Raw genomic sequence first — 22,143 nt, forward strand, 5'->3', positions numbered from 1 at the left:
GAAGCACTGGACGGCCGTTTCGTTTTATTGTGGGACTCCTCAGCAGTGCGCATCCACGATCCTGCTTCGCGAGATTCGAACCCAGGACTTACCAGTCTCGCTCCAGAGCACTTAACCGATAGACCACTGAGCCGCATCCAACGGTGTTGATGTCTAACGTCAACCAATCCACGAAATAAAATATAAATATATAAATAAAGTATAAATATTCAACTTTTTTCAAACTTTGATGGGGATATTTATTTCTTGTTTCCTTATAATTTCATCATTCATATCGTGTTCTTGTTTTGTTTTTATTTTCAACTGTTACAATTCGCCATTTTACGTTGACTGGTCCTAATAATAATTGTGAGTGAAATAAGACAAATTCATTTTATTCCCTAGAAATTGTGCCTGTTGTTTAAGCAACTGGTCATGGATATTTTGAGATCATATTTTTATATTCAGTCAGTCAGCTACAACTTAGCACCAGGCACATTTATGCATCGGTCCAAGTTGCCATACCTCGTTAGCGCAACAAGATGAACACCGGATTCATAGAAATAGTTAATTTAGTGGTGGTAGTATGTAAAAGATAGGTTGTATATAAGGATCTAGTATAGGAAGGAAGAAAGTTATGAAGCGATTATAATCTCAAGGTTTAAGAGAAGATAAAGAGTGTATACACCTTTGCCATTGTGATCGATTCTGAGCCATGTCACCTAGAGTCTCCAACCACTGGTTGGGATAGTGAATATGCGGTTGATGCAGCCACGACCAGGTCTGAAGCCAGCCTGATTTTCTTGTGTTTGCAGTTCACGAGTCTTAGTTAGGCGCCCGATAATTATTGAGGCTAGTATTTTAGGTGCTATGTTAGTCAAATTAATCCCTCTATGGTTATCATAGGATGATTTTGGCCCCTTCTTATATATTGGGACAATCAGAGATTGTGACCAGTCAGATGAGATTACGTCCAACTCCAAGATTTTAGCCAGAATATTAGTCAACCTAATCGCTAAAATTGGATCACCATATTTAAAGACCTCTGGAGCCAATCCATCAGGACCGGCTGCTCTTTCTCGTTTCAGATTAGTTATAGCCTTTTGAACTTCAGGTAGGGTTGGAGGGCCCACTTCAATGTTCCATTCAGGTTTTCTGGGAATAGTGGTTAGTTGTGCAGTAGCTGAAGGCCAGCTAAACTGCTCCTTAAAGTGTTCCTCTCATCGTTCTAAACGTTTGGGTTGAGAGCAGATAAGGGCTCCGTCTTTTTCCAAGATTGTCTCACTTACACTTGACTTCTTAATTCCGGTTTCTTTTATTAGTCTGAAGAGTTGCCTGGTGTTGCCTACATCTGCTGCCTTTTCCATCTCTTTTGCTTTCGTTGCCCACCACTGCTCACGATCGTTCCTTAGACTTTTAGTTAACCTAGATCTAATTTGTTTACGCCCTTCGTCGTGTTCAAAGCCTGATGGGATAAGTCTACACGAATCCATCAGTGAAATAGACTTAGAAGAAGTTCATTGGTTTTTTGGAACCCTATGATTTAAATTAATAATAGTTGTTACTGCTGTTTCCACAGCTGTTCGTATATCTTTCCAAGCAGCATCTGGGTCAGCCTCGATTACAGAACTGCCTAGATGTGAACCCAATTGTTCCTGGAATTTACATTTGGCTTTCTCGTCCTCCAGTTCAATCCCAATGGGTCTTCTTAGTGTAGTTTTCCTGCGTCCAGTGAGGCTCAGACAGTCTTCTATCAAGCCTCTCCAACGATGACTGATGGCAATACGGTCTATTTGAGTCCATCGTTGGTTTGGTGCAGGTGGTCACCATGTTAGGCGATGTCTCTCCTTATGCTTAAAATTAGTGCTTGCTAAAAATAAACGATTGTCTGAGTATAGTTGCAACAGACGATCACCATTATCGGTTCGTTGAGCCGGAATACTAAAATACCCACCTAAATGTCGTTCTGTTTGATTTAAGCTGCCTAACTGGGCATTAAAGTCACCTGCTACGACTACTATGTCTGAGCGCTTAGCTTTTTGAAGAAGTTCAGAGAGCTTTCTTTTACTTCAATAGGGCTGCAGTCGGTGGGAGCGTAGACAGAAACGACCAAAAGGCAACGACGTGTGTCCCTATCCTTCCGAGTTCTTAAGGAGCCATTTAGCTGGACAGCACACAGGTGACTGTTAACGGGGATCCATTCTAGTAGTGCTTGTTCTGCCCTTGTACTAAGTGCTATGCCCACACCTGCAAGTCCACGAGAACTAGTCATGGGGTCGCCAGATACACGGAGGGTGTATTTCGTTGGCTGTCCATTCTGACGAGGTGAGGTCAAGTGAACGACCACACTGGGATCTTGTATGCGTGTTTCGGAGACACAGCATACATACATACAGCATACGAGATTCTAGGGTCTTATCCAAGGAGGCCTGTTGACCGATTTGACTTATGGTACGAACATTGAAGGCTCCAATGTGTAGTTTGGAGGGAGGTTTCAGTAGACTTGGGACAGTGCTTCGCGCACTAGAATCGTTGGCTATGGTGACACTTGAGGAGGAAACCGTAAGAAGAAGTTTAGTGTTGAAAGTCGAGGTAGAAGGAATAGTAGGAAGTGAAGAAGGAGATTGATTATGAATACAGTGGTCTTGAGTGCTGTTAGAGGTATGGGGGTAGTTGTCACTTCCCGGTTGCCCACACCGTGGAAGGGTTCTTCTGGAGGTACCTGAGAAGGAAATCGGGTTAGAAGTGGTCTTAATGACCTGAGAGCGTGACCGCAGTGCCCAAGGAACAACTGCTTGAGGTCGGTCACACACGACCTTTTTGCGGGTAATTTTTGTGCTAGCTCCGTACTTGTTGGGACCTTATCACCGGAGACGGATATTCGTGAGATAAGGTGAGGAGTGTATTTTTAGGTTCGACCTTTTCTAACCCCAGCATCGCTGTTATGCTGGTTGTCTGAAGGAAACACCTTACTGCTGTTACATCTCCGTGCAGTCAGCAGTACGACTTCGCCTTCAGACCTTGGGTTTGTTGCTTTTAGTCTTACCGCTCTTCAACCGACCTGTCTGGTATGGTAGGACCTTGAGGAACGATTGTTCCAGCCAGTATAGCTCGATTGGTTCATCACGATAGGCAAGCCCGACTGGTGAGTATACTCACAAGTATGTTCACCTAAATACACTTACTATGTCACTTTTGCTCTATCCAAGCGGAACAAACACTAATGTACTGTCAGTAGCTAAAATTTAAGTCATCTACCGAATTCAACTAGTTAAAGGCTAAAATAAATACCGCACTGATAGATGCTCGTAAACTCATCCCATTTGGCTTTGAACATAACGAAGAGCGGAGTCAGCTTAAGCGCAGGCTAATAAGAAGCCTTCGCAATGATCGTGAACAGTGGTGGGTAGCGAAAGCAAGGGAGATGGAAAAGGCAGCGGCAAAAGGTAACAGCTGACAGCTATTCAGACTTGTTAAAGAAACCGGTATTAGAAACCCAGATATCAGCGAAACTATCTCAGATAAAAATGGACATATCATTCATTCTCAATCCAGGAGATTTGATTGATGAGCAGAACACTTCAAGGATCAGTTCAACTGGCCTTCAGCCAGGCTTCGGTTTCCCACGATCCCCAATCGACCTGAACGGCAAGTTAATGTAAATCCTCCAACTCTTTACGAGGTTTAAAAAGCTGTAGGAAATTTGAAGCGAGGAAGAGCAGCAGGCCCTGACAGGTTTACTCCTGAGATTTTTAAGGATGGTGGTCCAGTACTAGCAACGAGATTGACTGAGGTCTTAGGTAGAATCTGGGAACTGGACGTAATTCCATCTGACTGGTCCCAATCACTGATTGTGCCAGTCTATAAGGAAGGACAAAAGTCCTCTTGTGACAATCACAGAGGGATCAGTTTTACTAACATAGTGTCTAAAATATTAGATTCAATAATACTTCGACGCTTAATCAAAGCTCGTGAAGAGCAGACTAGAGAAAACCAGGCTGGTTTTCGACCTGGACGTGGTTGTATGGACCAGATATTCACTCTACGTCAGGTCCTAGAAAATAGACACATTCAGACGTCCCACAATCGTAGTATTTCTTGACTTTAAGGCGGCATTTGACTCCGTTGATCGTGAGGTTCTATGGCAGTGTTTGTCACTGAAAGGAGTACCAAAGAAGTACATTAACCTCATAAAGGCTCTCTACTCGAACACAACTGGTCGAGTTAGAGCCTATGGCGAACTGTCATCAGAATTGGTTACCTCAAGTGGTGTTCGTCAGGGCTGTTCACTCTCTCCATTCTTGTTTAACTTTGCCATTGACATGCTTCTAGAGATAACACTTTCCTCATCTAAATCTCCAGGAGTTGAACTTTTACCGGGAGACTCACTTGTTGACTTAGAATACACCGATGACATAGTTCTATTTGGTGAAGACGCTGACAAAATGCAGAGTCTTCTGACCACTATAAGCAACTATGCAGGCATGTTCGGGATGCGATTCTCTCCCTCGAAGTGCAAAATGTTACTTCAGGATTGGGTTGCATCGACACCTGAACTAATGATAGGGAGTGAAGTAGTTGAGCGTGTTGATCGCTTCGCTAATCTTGGGAGTCTCATCAGCCCTTGTGGTCTGGTGTGCGACGAAATCTCAGCACGGATATAGAAGGCTCGACTAGCTTTCACCAACTCGCGTCATTTATGGCGTAAGCGAGATATTCGTCTAGCAACCAAAGGAAGGGTTTACTGTGCAGCAGTTCGTTCCGTCCTACTTTATGACAGTGAAACATGACCGATAAGAGTAGAGGATATTCGTAGGCTGCTAGTATTCGATCACAGGTGTCTTCGAAGCATTGCTCGTATATGGTGGGACTACTGAGTAAGTAATGCAGTTGTTAGGAAACGGGTACTAGGTAATGATGGCAAACCGGTTGATGAAGTAGTGAAACTTCATCAGTTGAGATGGCTGGGACACGTGTTACGTATGCCCAACCACCGACTGCCCCGACGAGCAATGTTCCATGGTGTAGGAGTAGGTTGGAAGAAAGCTAGGGGCGGCCAGACCAAAACGTGGCACAAATCGATGAAGTCACTGACAATTGGACTGAGCCATGTTGGTAGGTGTAGACTACCTGGTTGGGATTCGCGAGATGATAGCAATGGATGGTTAGAGACCTTGAATGACATGGCTCAAAATCGTTTGCAATGGCGAAGGTGCATCCAGTCTTTGTGTTCTAGCAAATTCTAACCTTTTGAATTCTCTATGTTACTATCCTTTTTCTCTTTCCAAATTTATTTCACTGTATTACACTCCTTCAATAACATCTTCAAACCCTAATCTTTCGGTTTACTGCTTATATTCTTACTACTTCTACCACTATGGGATTTGAATCGACAACTACATCTCTGTGCTAATGTGGTATGGCAACTCGAACTAATGTACGTACGTACGAAGTTCTACGTTGTAACTGATTGACTGAAATACGAAAAAATATATGACTAAAGAACAAAATGCTGGTTTACACAGCAAACTTTAAAGATTTATGTGTTACGCATTAAAATATGCTACATTTTCATCTACTATTAGTCAGACAAAGAGTTATAACTTTTTGATTTTAAGTTTTTTTTAAACGGAGTGTCGTAGATTCCTATTACACATATTTTGTCAGAGAGTCGTCTTCTGGTGTCGTTTTCACTCCTTAGCTGTCTGATAGTAGATATAGATTAATGATTGAAGAGATTATTACAGACTAATAACTGATGTTCTTAGTTATACATTTTGGGGTGTTATAGTTCAATGTTGTGATTACTAATCGAGTTTGTTTGATTGCAAATTTAGTTTTTCTTTAGGTACCTTCGGTTTAGATAGTTGTATATTAACTTTAGTCTTTACTAAGCGTAGTTCGGTTTAATTGAAAAAAATATGTATGTAGTAATTTGATTAAAAGTGGTTTTAATCAATTTTTACTGGTTCTGATTAACCTACGTACCTTAAAGCTTCATATTCAATATTCGTCACGATAATTTAGTTGGTCAGCGGTGTTTATTATTACAATTTTTATATTCGTTCTCGTCACTAACGATATCTTGGTGATGACTTTGTTATAGACTATTCGATAGCTGATTTCCGTTGAAAATCTCTCGATTGGATTCAGTCACGTAGACAATGCTATCTTAGTGAGATGTTAGCTAAACTTAATTTACCAAACAATGTGAGCCATACCTGTTAGTATTCTGAATACGTTTTCATCTTCTCAATATAAGATTTTTTTCAGGACTGGTCCTCATTTACACCTAGGTTGATTGCAATAATTAACTAAAATGTATACTTGCATTGCCCTCAACAATTTAGTGTTAGGTAAAATCTTGTCATGAATAATATAGTTTTAATAACCATCTACTAGCTTCACTTATAGTTTGTATTGTCATGAAAAACTGTTGGAGTTTTTCCAACATACAACTACTAAGTTTGTTTGCTGAATACATGCGAAATAAAAAGGCTATATTCCAGTAGTATAGTGTTAAACTTTTAAGCGTACATTATTGAAATTCAACCTAGGGTTTCAGGTAACTTCATCTAGTTGACAAAAATGCGACACCAATAAAAGTAAGTGATCAGCGAAAACCACTGACCGGTTCAACCTAAATGAAAAGAAAAACAATTAGATCAACAGAACTAACTTGGTCTGACTGGAGTAGAAAAGTAACATAAAATCCACAAAATTTCCAACAGATATATTTCATAGCCTACCATGATAGCTAAAAATCTTACTCCATGCATATTTTTCTCTAGTTTTATTATCTTTCATCTTTTACTCCCTAGCTTTTTCTTGTTCTCCCTACTATTATTACTACTAGTAGTGGTAGCAGTACTCCCGACCGTAGCTGTCATCCCGATGTGGTGATCGAGCTTCCCTATCATGATGAATGGATCCACCTATTTTATCTGAAATATTTATTACTGTCGATCCTAATATCCCAAACAGATCGGTTTTAGAACGGTAAGACTAAAAGTAGCAAGTTAATGCCCGAGGGTGAAGTCATACTGGTGACTCTGGTGGAGTATGAGTGCGAATATAATGAATATTTATTTCTAGCAGGCACCAACTTTAGACAGATGGCGACCCTTACAATTAACTCAACGACGAATGCAAATGGATCTTATCTCCATCATCCATCGTTTGAGAGGCTCGATAGAAGACTGCCATTAATTCTGAATTACATGCTTAGACTCGGATTATTCTGTAGTGTGAACAAGCGCTTCTATATATCTTACTGGATGCAGAAGAGTTACAGCAATGAGACCTTCTTAAAGTTCAGGTTAACGACTAAAAAGTCAAGAATATATTTTAAGAACAACTAGAGAAATTGTTAATCAATCATTGACGTCGTGTACCCCCTGACTTAGGTTGACATGATATCCAGATAGTTGTGAAAACAATGGTGGTATCTACTAGTAACTGAAACCAAAAGATTAAGAAATATCAGTGTATTTCGGTGCCATTCACTGTATTGATAGTTGCCTGGATACTTTTCCCGTCAGGTTAAGATAATGGTATGAAGTAAAAGCATCTTAAATGTAGACTGACAAAAGTCTATGCAGTGATCGTGAGCAGTGATGAACAGCGAAAACAGAGAAGATAGAAAAGATTGCAGCGATGAGTATCAGTAGACAACCATTCAAGCTGATCAAGGAAGCAGGTATTAAACTTTAAGTTGTTAGTAAGACTATCACTTGTCAAGGTTGGACCATTATTCACCTAATCCATGAGATCAGACTGATGAATAGAACGTTTTAAGCAAAAGTTTTACTGGTCTCTAGCTACTTTTCATTTATTATCTCCAAAATAAATGATACAATTTTACCAACTCTTATTGAGGTTTCAAAGGCTGTAGCTAATTTAAAGCATTAGAGCACCAATTCAAGACGGTTTAACGTAGGAGATTTTTAACGATGATGTTCCAGTTTTAGTTATTAGATATAGGTTAGAATTTCGGAACTGAACGTAATTCCATCTAATTGGGATCGATCGCTAATCGTCCTAGTTTTTTGGAAAGTGCAGAAATCTTTTTGTGGCAACCACAGTAATCAGCTTAACCAATATCGTTTCTGAAATACTAGTTCCTCCGATCATCAAACGCTTAATCAGGGCTTGTGAAGAGCATGTTGATAAGTGTAAACTTCTTTGTTGGAGTCCTTGTGATTATCATAACCACTTGTTGTAGATGTTGAGTAACATGACTCAAAATTGGTTTTATTGAATCAAATGCATTCATTGTCTTCCCCAGGGTCTTAATTTTTAATAATATGATATGCTTTTAATTTAAAATTCATTCCGTTTTTGTGAACCATATTCTCTGTTTATGATCTTCCTTAATATCTTTCATATTACTTTGATTCCGACTTCTTTTCTATTCTCCTGTCAGTATCATCTCATGGTATACCGATGTAATGTAATAACTTGGAATGATGTATGTTTGTGCCAGGTCTTTCGTTGTTCATAGTCAAATTAACATTATTATTAATTTTTATTGTCCCTTTATGTTGATTTGGTCGCTGAAAAAAAGCCTTTCGAAATATCAAGTCAATGAAATTCTCTGTCAGTTTACCAATATTCTGTCTATTGTAAATAACAGACGTGTCTTATTATTGTTTTGTAAATTGAAGTACCAATGCCCAATAAATACGTGCCAATTACTCATTAACTGAACCGCTAAAACTAGTGGCATGCATTAGAATATGGAAAGAGAATATTTTCATACTCATTCAAAAACCTGGGTTCTCGTGAAAAGTGAATAACTGTCAGTATTACTGGAAATTATTAATCGAACTTATTTCAGTCTAGAAATCAAAACAGTTGTTAAGTGATCACCTCATTCAATAAGATTTCATCTAATTGGTAGTAAAATGCTTTTATATTTTGATTTGCATTTGTTTCATTTGGCGACTGGTTCATGTTTCCAATATATATTCGTCCTTTTTTTTGATCATAAACGAATAAACGTAATGATTATGTAAATTAATTATTTTTAAATAGTTGGATTTCTTAATTACTTACCAAGTTTGTATCTTTCAATCTTGTACTTTTCAGACGGCTCCCTGTCTTTTTTATTTCTGTGCTTTAGTATCTTATATATAAGCGTGTAATTCTATTAAGGGAAAAACCTTTTCTTCTGACTAGCGATTTTATCATTGATATCAGTTCATTTGGACATTTGAGTCAATAATCCGGTGTTGTGAGCAACCATCACTCAGTTACAATATTTCACTGCTTTCATGTGTTGATTTTCGTTCCATTCATTTATTTTTACAATTTTAAACTTGTTCGTCAAACCATAAAATATTAACCCATAACAACTCAAGCTAGTTGATTCAGACATATTGATATGATCAGTTTATGTTTGAATTCCCTCTCAATCTCTATAAAACAGTCGACATGATTCATGTAGGATACGGACTATGTAATACGGTGATTATTTATTCTAGTATTACTTTTATTAAAATGACCTGTACAGTATTATTTAACTGTTGGTTAGTTAAAGGTAATTAGTAGAAAGATTTGAACCTTAGTTTCGGGCCAGTTGACATTTATCAGAAATCCCGAGGGAACTGATATACCCCATCGGTTCTAAACTCATCTCACAATCAAAGATATTACCCCTAAAGTTATTTGACAGAACCCAACCAACATTAACCACTGAGTAGCAAAATGTTGGTCACTTCTAAGTGATCAATTTATGTAAACACTTACCAGTTGATTGCACATTGCTGTGAGAAAGTTTCGTTTTAAGACCTGCATCTTTGATTATTCATTATATACCTTCAAAAGAAAGTAATGACTGTATTATCGGTCGTTGGAAATGTTAGGTGAGATGGCCCAAGAGCGGTTTCACTAACATAATAGTATTCATTCTTTATCCTCCTCTGAATTCTAAGCTTAGTATCACCCTATACTCTCCATCATTGGTCACATTCGCTTCATTTAAGTTTCATATCTTATGTCTAGTTTTCCACCATAGTTTATATTTCCCCATCTTTTCTGCTTCTTCCTTGCCCCTTCCTTGTCTCTGCATACGTTCCCACTGATAGCAGCTCGGATGAAGCAGATGAATTGTCTAGGGAGCTTTTTAACCTCTTAAAAGCTGAACGCCCTGATATAGTAGTAGTGACGGATGATTTTAATCCCTAGGTAGGTAGACTGAACCAAACCGTAAGACACTTAGGTGGATCTTACGGTGTCGTGGTTCAGCGAACAATATCGGTGACCGTCTACTGCATCTATGTTCTGGTAACCAACTATTTCTCGGGAGCATAAGGTAGAACATTGTCTGACGTGTGACCCCCGCAATCGAATTAACGATAAATTCAAATAGACCACATTGCCATTAGCCATCGTTGGAGAGGCTGGATAGAAGATTGTCGCTCATTCTGAAGGATGTTATGGGACTTGTCAGTAGTGTGCACTTTAACCTCGTAATTATCGACTCTCAGATTTCACTGTAACCACGTTACATTGACAAAATACCAAAGATTTAATTCATGTCTTCTCATAGAGTTTTTAATTCTTGATCATTAGTATAAATAGGAAATACAATAGGTATTTCGATTAGTTAGTAAGTTCAATGACTCCTCTTTCTATTCTGAATACTTTAGGTATTTATCAAACTATATAATTTTCCTCGACTTGTGGATTTAAAAAAAAACACGTTAATTATTGATTATCGATAAAATATATTGTAAAATAATTTAATTGATTAATTGAATCTGCTTTATTAAAGAAAATATGAAGTAAATTTCTTAATTCAACTTGTTGATGACCCATTGATTATTAATCTCCATTTTGCATTATTTCATTTAACAGTCCTTATTTTGTTAATTAAGATAAATGTGTACGTTACATTAAACTTTTTTGAAAATATAAATATTTCACCAAATAGAAAGTGACAAGTAACTTCATTTGACGGGCATAAGAATCTTGTCGTTGGTTAAGTAGTGTGACTGTAAGTAGTTACATTTTTAATTCAATAAATCATAAAATACTTTCATTATACATGTAATATAATATACGTGTACTTAGTTTCAGGTATTGTTTGTATATGAGGTTTGTGTTGGTTGTTATCTGATTCGATCATTGACTAGGTCACAGATGCGCATTACTAAGGAGTCTCATACAGACCGCGCTGTAAACTGTATAAGTATTCAAACGTATTAAATAGGAAATAATAATAATAATTCCAATCGTATATATATATATATATCAGGGATTCTTACTATCCATTCTAATAGTGTAGATGATTGACTTATTTTTGATAATCTACTTCACTGTCTAATCTCACAGCATATCTGATAAGAAACAGAGAACTACAGGAAATGCTCGTTTCATACCACTAATTTTTTGATGAATCTTTTCTTCAAGTTATTCGTGAGCCGTTTTAAAAAAGCAGTCTTCAGTATTTTCAGAATCATTGCGCCATTTCTATTTCCCGCCTCAGTAGTTTCAATTACTTTGGTCCTTACACAACTATTTTGACGCATTCCATCAATCATTACATCAAAGTTGATATTTTACGTCACAAGAATTGGATTCATTTTTATTTCAAACTGTGTAAGACTTTACAAATTTAATCTATGATATTGTTACTTCCCATACAAATAATTGGGTGGATGATTGCATTAGCACACAAAAAGTAAAGTGGTTTATCAAACATCAAGACGCTTTTAATCACAATTCAGTTTTAGCTGATGAATCCTGAGAAGCTTAGAGACATTGAAAAACTTTATCGTGTTAAGTTAGAACTCCACCTGACACCGGTCTTCATTGAGCTGGCCTCCATGCACGACTTCGCAGTGTAATCTGTTGTATGGATTCCGAATGATGTTAACGATTTTCTCAGGTACACCATAGTGTCGAAGTAGGTTCCACAAGATTCTACTATCCACACTATCAAATGCTTTCCTGTAGTCGATGAAGTTGATGTATTGCGACGAGTTCCATTCCATTAGTTGTTAAACTATGATCGTAGTGTCGCAATTCGGTCTGTGCACAACCTATCCTTATGGAATCCAGCCTGTTGATCTCTCAGTTGTTCATCTACTTAATCTTTCATTCAGTTCACCAACACTGTCGAAAACTTTTCCTGATACTGGTAATAGTATGATGCCTCTGTGGTTCTCACACTTGCTGAGATGTTGATGGGGTATCCTACTTTCTAGTATGTTGGTGCTTGCTTGTGTTCTCGAGTCTTTCTGAAGAGATTATGGAGCATGTTTGCAGTTACTTCCAATATCTGACTTCAGTGCTTCAACTGATATGTTGTCTGATTCTGCTGGTTTCCCCCTGATGATCATGCTGATTTCTCCGATTGTTGATGGGGTGACATCTATAGAGAGGTTTGTGCTTGTTACTTTGATGTTGGGTGGGTTCAGTGGGTCTGGTCTATTTAAGAGTTCTTTCAAGTGTTCTACTTACCTGTTGCGCTGTCCTTCAGTTTCAGTGATTGGTTTGCCTTATTTGCTCTTGATTGTTCACTCGGGTTCACTATATTTTCCTGCTAGATTCGCCGGTGTGTCATATAGTTTTCTCTTATTTCCTTCTCTTGTAGATTTTGGCGCTGTCATTTTCAGGTCATATACATGTTTCCTTTCATCAGCTCTAATGCTCTTCTCCGCTCGTTTGTTCACTTCTGTATCTGTGTCTTGTTCCTTGGTTTTCTATGCATTTTTTGGTTGCTGTCTACTTGCTTTCTTCCTTCGATCTTGCCCGTAGTAGATTCATTGTTTGTACTGGTGCTTATTGCAGCTCAGCACCTCATGGTATGTTAAAGCAATTACTCCCTAATCTCTCGTCAGTTGTTCTCCATGGTAATTTCCTCTTCTTTCAGTAGATCGTTACAAGGTTTGGAACTTATTGCTTAGAGCTATTTCGCATTTGTTGAGTTGGTTAGCATCTCAGAGGAAGGCTGTATTAAACTTTTTAAATACTGTTTGTCCAGTTGTCCAGCGTTTCTCTAGCTTCAGCTTCACCTTGGTCACAACCAGGTGGTGACCTGAAACTATATCAGCTCCTTTCTTTGTTCTTGCGTCTTCAATGAACCTTCTGAACTCTTTTATTTATGTAGATGTGATTGATCTAATTTTTTGTAGTGTGTTCCGGTGAAATCCATGTGGCTTTATGCATGCGTTTGTGGTGGAATATAGTATCACCTATAACCATTTTGTTGAATGCAAATAAATATGCAAACCTCTCACTATTTTTATTCCTTTCGCCCCATGTCGTCTCGTGATACCTTCACACCTAATTTCACCCATTTGAACTTAGGTATTTGGGTCCCCCATCACGATGGTCAGCTCTTTTCCTGGGAACTTTTCTACTATCGAATGCAGCCCCATAAAACTGATATTTGTCATCTTGTTCGCCTTCATCGGTGAGTGCATAGCACCGGATAACATTCATTGTAATCCTTCCCCCTTGTTTTGAAGGATTCTTTGATGGTCCTGGATCCATATAATCTTCATCTTATAAGTGCTTCTTTGGATAGCATCAATGCAATTCCTTGTATGCGCGTTTTTTTCTTCATCATTTTCTTCTTCATAGTCTGAGCACAACATCACCTCTTTCGAAGACAGTCTTTCCTGTCCAGCTTGAATCCAATGGGTCTCATTTATTCCAAGCCTCCCCAGGTTGTATATTTTGAATGGCTCTCCCAGTCTCCTACATTATGCGGACATTTTATGTGCCTATGTTGATTGTTGCTCTGGTTGTCGGGAGAAGCATCGGCTTCGTGACTTCTGAATAGTCCCCTATCAAGATGATCAGGTGTTTTCCCGAACACTTCTTGAGGATGCACTGAAGCCTCGTTTAACTGGTACTTTTCGTCTGAAAAGTATTTCTAAAAATTAAGAAAAGGAAATGTGATAATTTTTAAATTTCGTTGTTATTGTTGTGACTGTGTATATATTGAAAGTCTGTGTGTGTTTTTTCCTCCTGTTATTATTTAACTGCAGAAATAAGTCTTATTTCGTTATCTTGTTGTGTGTTGATTCTCGATTAATTGATTAAGATATCTTGTTCGCCTTGGATCTTTTAGAGAAACCTTTTTACCAGTTTGATACTACTGATGTCATGATTGTGTTGCATGTTTTATTTGCTTATTGTTATAATGCTTTGTATGTATGACAAAGGTACCATTTTCTTTGTTCGCCCCCTTACTCTATCTGTCAGTTTTTTCACTATCGTAATTCTAATTCATGATCTCAGGGTTATAACCTACTTACTTACGCCTGTTACTCCTCGTCGAGGAGCATAGGCCGCACACCAGTATTCTCCGTCCAACCTTGTCCTGGGCAATCCTTTCCAGTTCTTTCCAGTTGTTATTCATCCTTTTCATATCTGCTTCTATTTCCCGGCGTAATGTGTTCTTTGACCTTCCTCTTTTCCGCTTCCCTTCAGGATTCCAAGTCAGGGCTTGCCTTGTGATGCAGTTTGGTGATTTCCTCAATGTATGTCTGATCCACTTCCAACGTCTTTCCCTAATTTACTCTTCAGATGGAAGCTGGTTTGTCCTCTCCCATAAAACGCTGTTGCTGATAGTATCCGGCCAATGGATGTTGAGTATTTTGCATAGACAACTGTTTATAAATACTTGTACCTTCTTGACGATGGATGTATTAGTTCTCCACGTTTCAGCTCCGTACAGTAGGATTATCTTGACGTTCGTATTTAAGATTCTGACTTTGAAATTAGTTGAGAGTTGTTTTGAGTTCCATATGTTCTTCAATTGTAGAAATGCTTCCCTTGCTTTGCCAATCCTCACCTCTACATCTGCATCCGATCCCCCTTGTTTATCAATGATGCTTCCCAGGTACGTAAATGTTTATACATTTTCCAAAGTTTCGCCATCAAGTGTGACTGGGTTGGTGTTCTCCGTATCCTATCTGAGGATCTTGTTTTTTCCTTTTTGTATGTTGATGCCTATTGATGCAGAGGCTGCTGCTGCATTTTCTGTCTTCATCTGCATTTGTTCGTGTGTATGAGAGAGGAGGGCTAGGTCATCTGCGAAGTTCAAATCATCTAATTGATTCTGAGAAGTTCATTGTATTCCGTATTTCCCTTCAGATGTCGAATTCTTCATAATCCAGTCAATCACTTGAAGGAAGAGGAATGGGGAGAGTAGATAGCCTTGTCTGACTCCGGTCCTTACTGGAAATGCATCTGTCAGCTGTCCTCCATGCACCACTTTGCACTGCAGTCCGTCGTATGAGTTCTGGATAATGTTGACAATCTTCTCAGGAACTCCATAGTGTCGAAGAAGTTTCCATAATGTTCTCCTGTCCACTCTGTAAAACGCCTTCTCATAGTCAATGAAGTTGATGTATAGTGACGAATTCCGCTCAACTGATTGTTCAACGATGATCCGTAGTGTAGCAATCTGGTCTGTGCACGACCTATCCTTACGGAATCCAGCCTGTTGATCTGAAAGTTGGGCGTCTACTGCGTCTTTCATCCAGTTCAGCAACACTCTGTTGAAAACTTTTCCTGTTACTGACAATAGTGTGATGCCTCTGTAATTCTCACACTTGCTGAGATCTCTTTTCTTTGGTATCTTGATGAAGTATCCTTCATTCCAGTGCGTTGGCACTTGTTCCTCCTCCCAAATCTTCTTGAATAGAAGGTGAAGCATGTTTGCAGTTACTTCAATGTCTGACATCAGTGCTTCAGCTGGTATATTGTCAGGTCCTGCCGCTTTCCCATTCTTGATTTGTCTGATGGCCATCTTGAACTCTTCGATCGTTGGTGGAGTGACAGGTATAGGAAGGTCTGTAAGTGCTGCTTCGATGTGCGGTGAATTCAAAGGGCAGAGTTTAAATGGTTTGAATTATTTTTTCTGGTTGGCGTTTTTTAGCGAGTTAGCTTTTCTACGGGATGGGGTCGTTAACTCCATGCTCAGCCCTCCTCCTTTACCCTGGCTTGGAATCGACAGTAACTCTAGAAAAGCTACAGGATGAGTTTCAGGGTTATTGGTTGATTTAAAGTAATAGTTAAGTATGGTTTTATTGGAATACTAATAGTGCTACAGTAACAGTAAGATTTTTTACTCGTATACTCAGTTGTTATTTGGTTAGCAAATATAATATACTGTGATCACTTCCAAGGTAAACATCAAGACTTGGTAATATTAACTGATGAATAATTATAAATCAAGGAGTGTTGGACAACTGTTTTGTTCTAATGTGACCGTGTTCGTCAGTATTCATTTATAAATCCACTACCATTTTATACTTAATAAATTTAGATTTAGAAAAAATGTCAGTCATATAAAACGAAAGTGCGTCGTCTCAAGTTGCTACACCACGTTATGAATGATGAAATTATAAGGAAACAAGAAATAAATATCCCCATCAAAGTTTGAAAAAAGTTGAATATTTATACTTTATTTATATATTTATATTTTATTTCGTGGATTGGTTGACGTTAGACATCAACACCGTTGGATGCGGCTCAGTGGTCTATCGGTTAAGTGCTCTGGAGCGAGACTGGTAAGTCCTGGGTTCGAATCTCGCGAAGCAGGATCGTGGATGCGCACTGCTGAGGAGTCCCACAATAAAACGAAACGGCCGTCCAGTGCTTCCAGGTTTTCCATGGTGGTCTAGCTTCAATTGACTCATGATCTCAACTATATAAAAATATTTATTTTGGATTGAGTTTCATCTGTTCCTAATATCAAGTTAAAAATAAGTTCCCAAATAATTCATCTAGTGTTATCAACCATTGAGTAACGTTACTACACATCTTTTATTAGTTGCTACACTTGATTAAGACATAAGTACGATGTGTATATTATGGGAGGTGGGGATTATCAAGCTATATGGTCACACGATTATTTTGAAATAAATGTTGATACCAATACTTATCAGTTCATGATACATTGGTGGAAATTTGTATATCGGAAAAAGATTTTAAAGATGTTGAACACTCCATAAAATGAATTAGGGCCATTTGAGGGACAGATAGATATCAGAAAAAATGGACTGTCCTAAAATGTACTTAGGTTAAGATTAAAAGCTACTGCATTTATACTGTTAAAACGACTTACGAAATATCTATCTTCCTTCTCTCATGAATTCCATACGTGTGTTCGACATTTACCTAAATGTCAAGGAATCACCTTTACATCATGTTATGGCACTTCATGGTGTTGTTAATCTATGCCTTTTTAGATGCAATTCGAATTATCTGTTAAAAAAATGATGAACTAGCAATTTCTCAGAGCCACATCAAAAACAGCTTGATTGTTCCAGAGATAGAATCTCACTGACTAAACAAACCATTCAATCTAGGACGATAGGGCAGTAGCTCAATGGTTAGGACATTCGGTATTTTGTCCCCATATAGTGGGCTCGAATCCACCTCGACCTACTTCGGTCTACTCAACTTAATGATATCACTAACCCTCATACTTATAGTGCATATAGTAGCCAAATACGCGAGTCTTTATCTGGTGAATGAGACAAATAGAAGCTCAAGGTTGTGAGACAGATCATCTACAGCGACTACTTAATACACGATAACCTCCCCTCCAGGCTACTTGCGCGAGATAGTATGTGTGTACGTATGTACACATCTACCCCATAGAATATCAATCGATATGGTATGTATTTGACCTTCAGGTCATTTTAAAATGTCATCAAGTGACCATTTGATTCGGTTGCTTGTGATTGGCTCAACATATCTAAGACATATTTTCTGAGGAACTTGCAATGGCGAAGGTGCATCCACTCTTTTTGTTCTGCCAAATTCTAATCTTCTGAATTCTTCATATCTCTATTTTTTTCTCTTCCCAAATTTATTTTATTGGATTATACTCCTCCAATAACATCTTCAAACCCTAATGTTTCGGTTTACTGCTTATATTCTTACTACTTCTACCACTATGGGATTTGAATCGACAACTGCATCTCTGTGCTAATGTGGTATGGCAACTCGAACTGATGTACGTACGTACGAAGTTCTACGTTGTGACTGACTGACTGAAAACAGATGATTTTTTAGTGTTCTATGTGTCCTGAATTGTAGATGAATTCCACTCGTAATAACTATTTGATCCACTTCTCTTTTTTTGTTTATGCTGTCAATTATGATGAAATCAACGAAGTCACCCTTATGAGCAGAATCTAAATATGCACCTACCTTTGTAGCATAAAGGTATTACCAAGTTTATTATTTTAATAAAACATCTCTCTGCATGTTGTTACCCTCCGTCAACATTGATTACTTTAAATTGGCGTATTTATGAGTGTCGTATGAGATCTCTCTTTTAATCACATTCATTAGGTTTTCATTATAGTATTTACATTCGGAAAAACCAGCTCTCATAATCATCGTACTAAATTTCTGTGTGGTGTAATTCAAATCTAATTTGGATTACAATCCGGCACTGACTAGAAAACTCATTTGTCTACAATTATCATACTGACTGAAAAAGCTTGAAAGTTTCGTACTCAGACTTGTCAATCACTGCCTGTATGAAAAAAGCATTTTCTTCAGAAATTTAATTCCTGTTTGATGGAAGGGTCTGTGGGAATCAGTATGCTTTCTTGGAGTCGAATTGGATAACTGTTTCGTTTTAGTTTGGTATTTGTCATCAGTACGTATTATATGTTTATTTATTTATTCATTTAAAAACAAACATCGGTGCAAAAGAGCACCAAAATAAATATGCGCCACAGCATGAAAAAAAGAATTTCGAACAAAGAAAACTGAGAATATTAAAAAACTTCATAAACTATAGCAATGACAATAACAATAGGATTCTTTCCGTTAAAGTTCCTCACATTTAAATGCGAAAAGTAAACTCAAGCCACAGCAGAACCACCAAAACCTCATATTTTGAGCCATGCTTGCTAACGTCTTGACCCACTGTGTTGCATTATCTCGCAGACCCCAACCAGAAGGTCGTGATGGTCCGAGATTTGTCAGTCCTGCACTGATCTCTTTCATACCTCGGGACTATGCCACATAAACCAATCACTTCTCCATTTTCTTCAGTCAGTTCGAACGTCCCCAAATGGAACACAGTGTGGACATTCGTAGCAAATGTCCAAGCCATCGTAGTTGATGTTTCAATATGGTAAAGCCAATTGAAAAGTCGTCACTGTGTCCGAACATCCGTTGACAGAACCTCTGTATTAATAACATGGTGTTGTCATTGAATTTCAGCAATCCTTCGGAGAGAAGGATGATCCAACATAGATTCGCTTAACATCCTCAACTCAAAGAGACCAAGTTGCTTAAGCATAGAGCAAAGCTGCCCTCGCCGCCACGTTGTAAACCTAACCATTTACAACAAAATTCACATCATGATGGCCCAAATTTGCATAAACCTCCCTGGCGTTCACTATACGTTGAACGATCTCACTTCTAACTGTTTATCAACAGGACTGCGTTCAGGCACATGCTGCTATCAATTTTGTAAAATTATTTGCACTTAGAAGGCGCACAGCACATGCCATACCTACTGACACCGATTGCCACCTAATTAAGTGCGTATTGTATGGCTTGAGTATTTTCGCACAGTAGTAGAGTTTAAAGAGCTCCCGTCAGGTACTAAATGTGACTACTGCTTCCAACTCGTTGGCACGCTCCTACTGTAGTGAACGAAAACCTAGGTTGGGAAAACCATACCACACTACCATCAGGCTTCTCGGTCTTTACGCAAGCATTGCACAATTTCATCGTGTAAGGATATAATCGATGACATCTGTTGCTCAATCTGCATTATTGTGCAAACGTTGAAGCAGGCCAGTTTGAAATGACACATGTGGTTTCAGAAAGGATGGTTCAGGATTCGTATTCAGTGATAGCATTCAACTTTCGACCATTTAGTTACTTGAGATCGTTTAGGCAGGATAGAATTTCCACCATAGGTGAGCTACTGTATGAGTTGAAGAACAATAAGTTATACAAAATGTGAATAGAAAAGAACAGACAGGTTATGCAATCTAAAATTAAGATAAGCGTCACCGAATAACTGTGTATGCAATCTGTGGGAATGAGAATGAAGCGAAAATAATTTTTTCCGGTTCTACTTATCATTTGATTTGTGTGAGGTCTAGGATATTGCATGAGTGCCCAAGCAGGTTGTTCTCATAGAGGGCTACTCCCCGAACGTTTGATCTAGAGGTCTAGTCCAGAAGGCAGAGGAGCAATGTGGGGAGGTGGGATATCATGGTAACCGATGGCCAAGAATAGGTTCATCCGCCATCTGTTACCTCAGAATCCTGGAGTCCATGTAGACCATTGGTTTCTAATCAATGTTTCCCAACCCCCCCATACCCACCAACCCCATTCAAGCGCTGGAAATTCGCGTTTCGTCCTTTTAATTTAGTAAACAACAGCCCGCCACAAAAAGGCAGTGGTTAGGACTTCCCTGTTGGTGGCTATATATGCGTGTCCATATAAGATCATTTCGAGATGGGGAGCGAACTATCCGCACTCTCGGCCGTATTTTGGTAATTGGGGGATTTCCTTCATTGAAATCTAAGAGACTTCAGTAAACCGTAACATCGTATTACTTAACATTATGCCTTTTAGTTTTCAGTCGTATCTCGATTGTAATCAAGTCGTTGATGAAAACCACTCACCAATAATTTCTATCGTTGATGTAGTTAATGTTTTATGTAATTTTAATTCACATTGCTTTACAGTCATTAGTTAGCCCTCTTTGGCATCTTTTCTTATTAGAGGAAAGATTTTTGTCGTATTGTTTATACGTATACGTGAATGAATAGTTAATAAATAATTATTTCATTATGTTGACACTGTCCGAACATGTGGAAATTATGTTATTTTGTAAGCGAAAATTCCAGCTTTATGTATGCATACATGATTGAACCGTTATTTTTCTATTTGGTATTATTGTAGTTAAATATCTTCTCTATCCACCTAATCATTATCGTTGTCTTATTTTTTTCTGCTCAATACCATTTCTAGTGTTAACAAATAAAATCCTCACATACACAGCCAGGAGTATTTTTACTTAGTAATAATTAATACACCTATATCGTTTGTATCACTCACAACTACCAACATTACTTCTTTATTTCAGGCTTTGATCTTAACTTTTATAAAATGAGTGGTAGTGGGACTGGAGGTGGTGGGGGCGGTGGCAGTAGTGGTGGAGGTTCTGGTCGTGCACACTTTCGTAGTCAGTTAGGCTGTTGTATATGTGGAACAAAGTCATCATCCTCTCGTTTTACCTCTAGTCAACGATATGCTGAGCATTTCGGTGCATGTTTTGGTCCACAGGGGATTACACGTTCAGGAGATTTATGCAACGCATGTGTTCTTTGTGTTAAACGTTGGCTTCAACGTGGTAGACAACCGAACTTCTTTGTACAGGTTAGTATATTGCTTATTTCCTGTAAAATGTTACCCGCATACGTAGTTCAACTCTTTTTTCGTCATATATTTCTTCCATTTTTAGAAGTAGTGTGTTCTTCATAACATAAGTCAGTTACATGCGAATCATGAGAAAAGTTCACAATGTGAGTGTTGTTTGTTTGAATCTCCACATTGATGTTTAGGACTGCAACTGGCCAGTCTCTGATTGGCATATGTGTATACTGTGTGTATTGCCTCGATATAGTCTCATTCATCTTTGCTTACAATGCTTGTGAAATAAGGCTGCAACTGGTTAGTCCTAAAACATCAATAGGAAGATTCAAACAAACAATACTAAGTGAATTTATATTTCAAGTTTAATCTGATTGTAAACCGATGCTAATAAAAATAAATTGGATCTATATAGTCAGTTAATACCAATGTATCTCATGTACCACGTATAAATTTATGTAATCTGTTTAGTGTCATCCTTGTTATGTTAGATTTAATGATGCCACTCATCTATCTAAACTGATTAAGGTGAAGTGAGGTTCAAAAATACCAATTTACTAGTTGAAAGTCAAATTCTTCCATCTGTAGACTATCACTCTCACTCCACCCAGTTAAACTTATATTCCCTTTCGGAGATTTAAACCTGACTAAAAGAAATATCAGCGTAAGGTTATGTATATCATTAATTGTAGATTGGTGTCATGAACAGATCAATGATAGACCACCAGTGGAAACCTGGAAGCACTGGACGGTCGCATCCACAAGCCCACACTC

The 22,143-nt window shown here is 38.3% G+C and overlaps 1 protein-coding gene across 1 annotated transcript in view; it reads left to right on the forward strand.

Moving 5' to 3' along the window:
• Positions 1–11,074: 11,074 nt before the first annotated feature.
• Smp_154520 (hypothetical protein) overlaps positions 11,075–22,143 on the forward strand; it is a gene marked incomplete at both ends in the record, with an annotated part of 27,242 nt that continues 16,173 nt past the window's right edge. Inside the window, 2 exons of the mRNA XM_018797556.1 lie at positions 11,075–11,079; positions 21,183–21,375. Of these exons, the coding sequence (XP_018652586.1) occupies positions 11,075–11,079; positions 21,183–21,375 (198 nt within the window). The remainder of the gene's footprint in view (positions 11,080–21,182; positions 21,376–22,143) is intronic.

Source organism: Schistosoma mansoni, chromosome 5 (assembly GCF_000237925.1).
Source record: "Schistosoma mansoni strain Puerto Rico chromosome 5, complete genome".
Classification (NCBI taxonomy): Eukaryota; Metazoa; Platyhelminthes; class Trematoda; order Strigeidida; family Schistosomatidae; genus Schistosoma; species Schistosoma mansoni.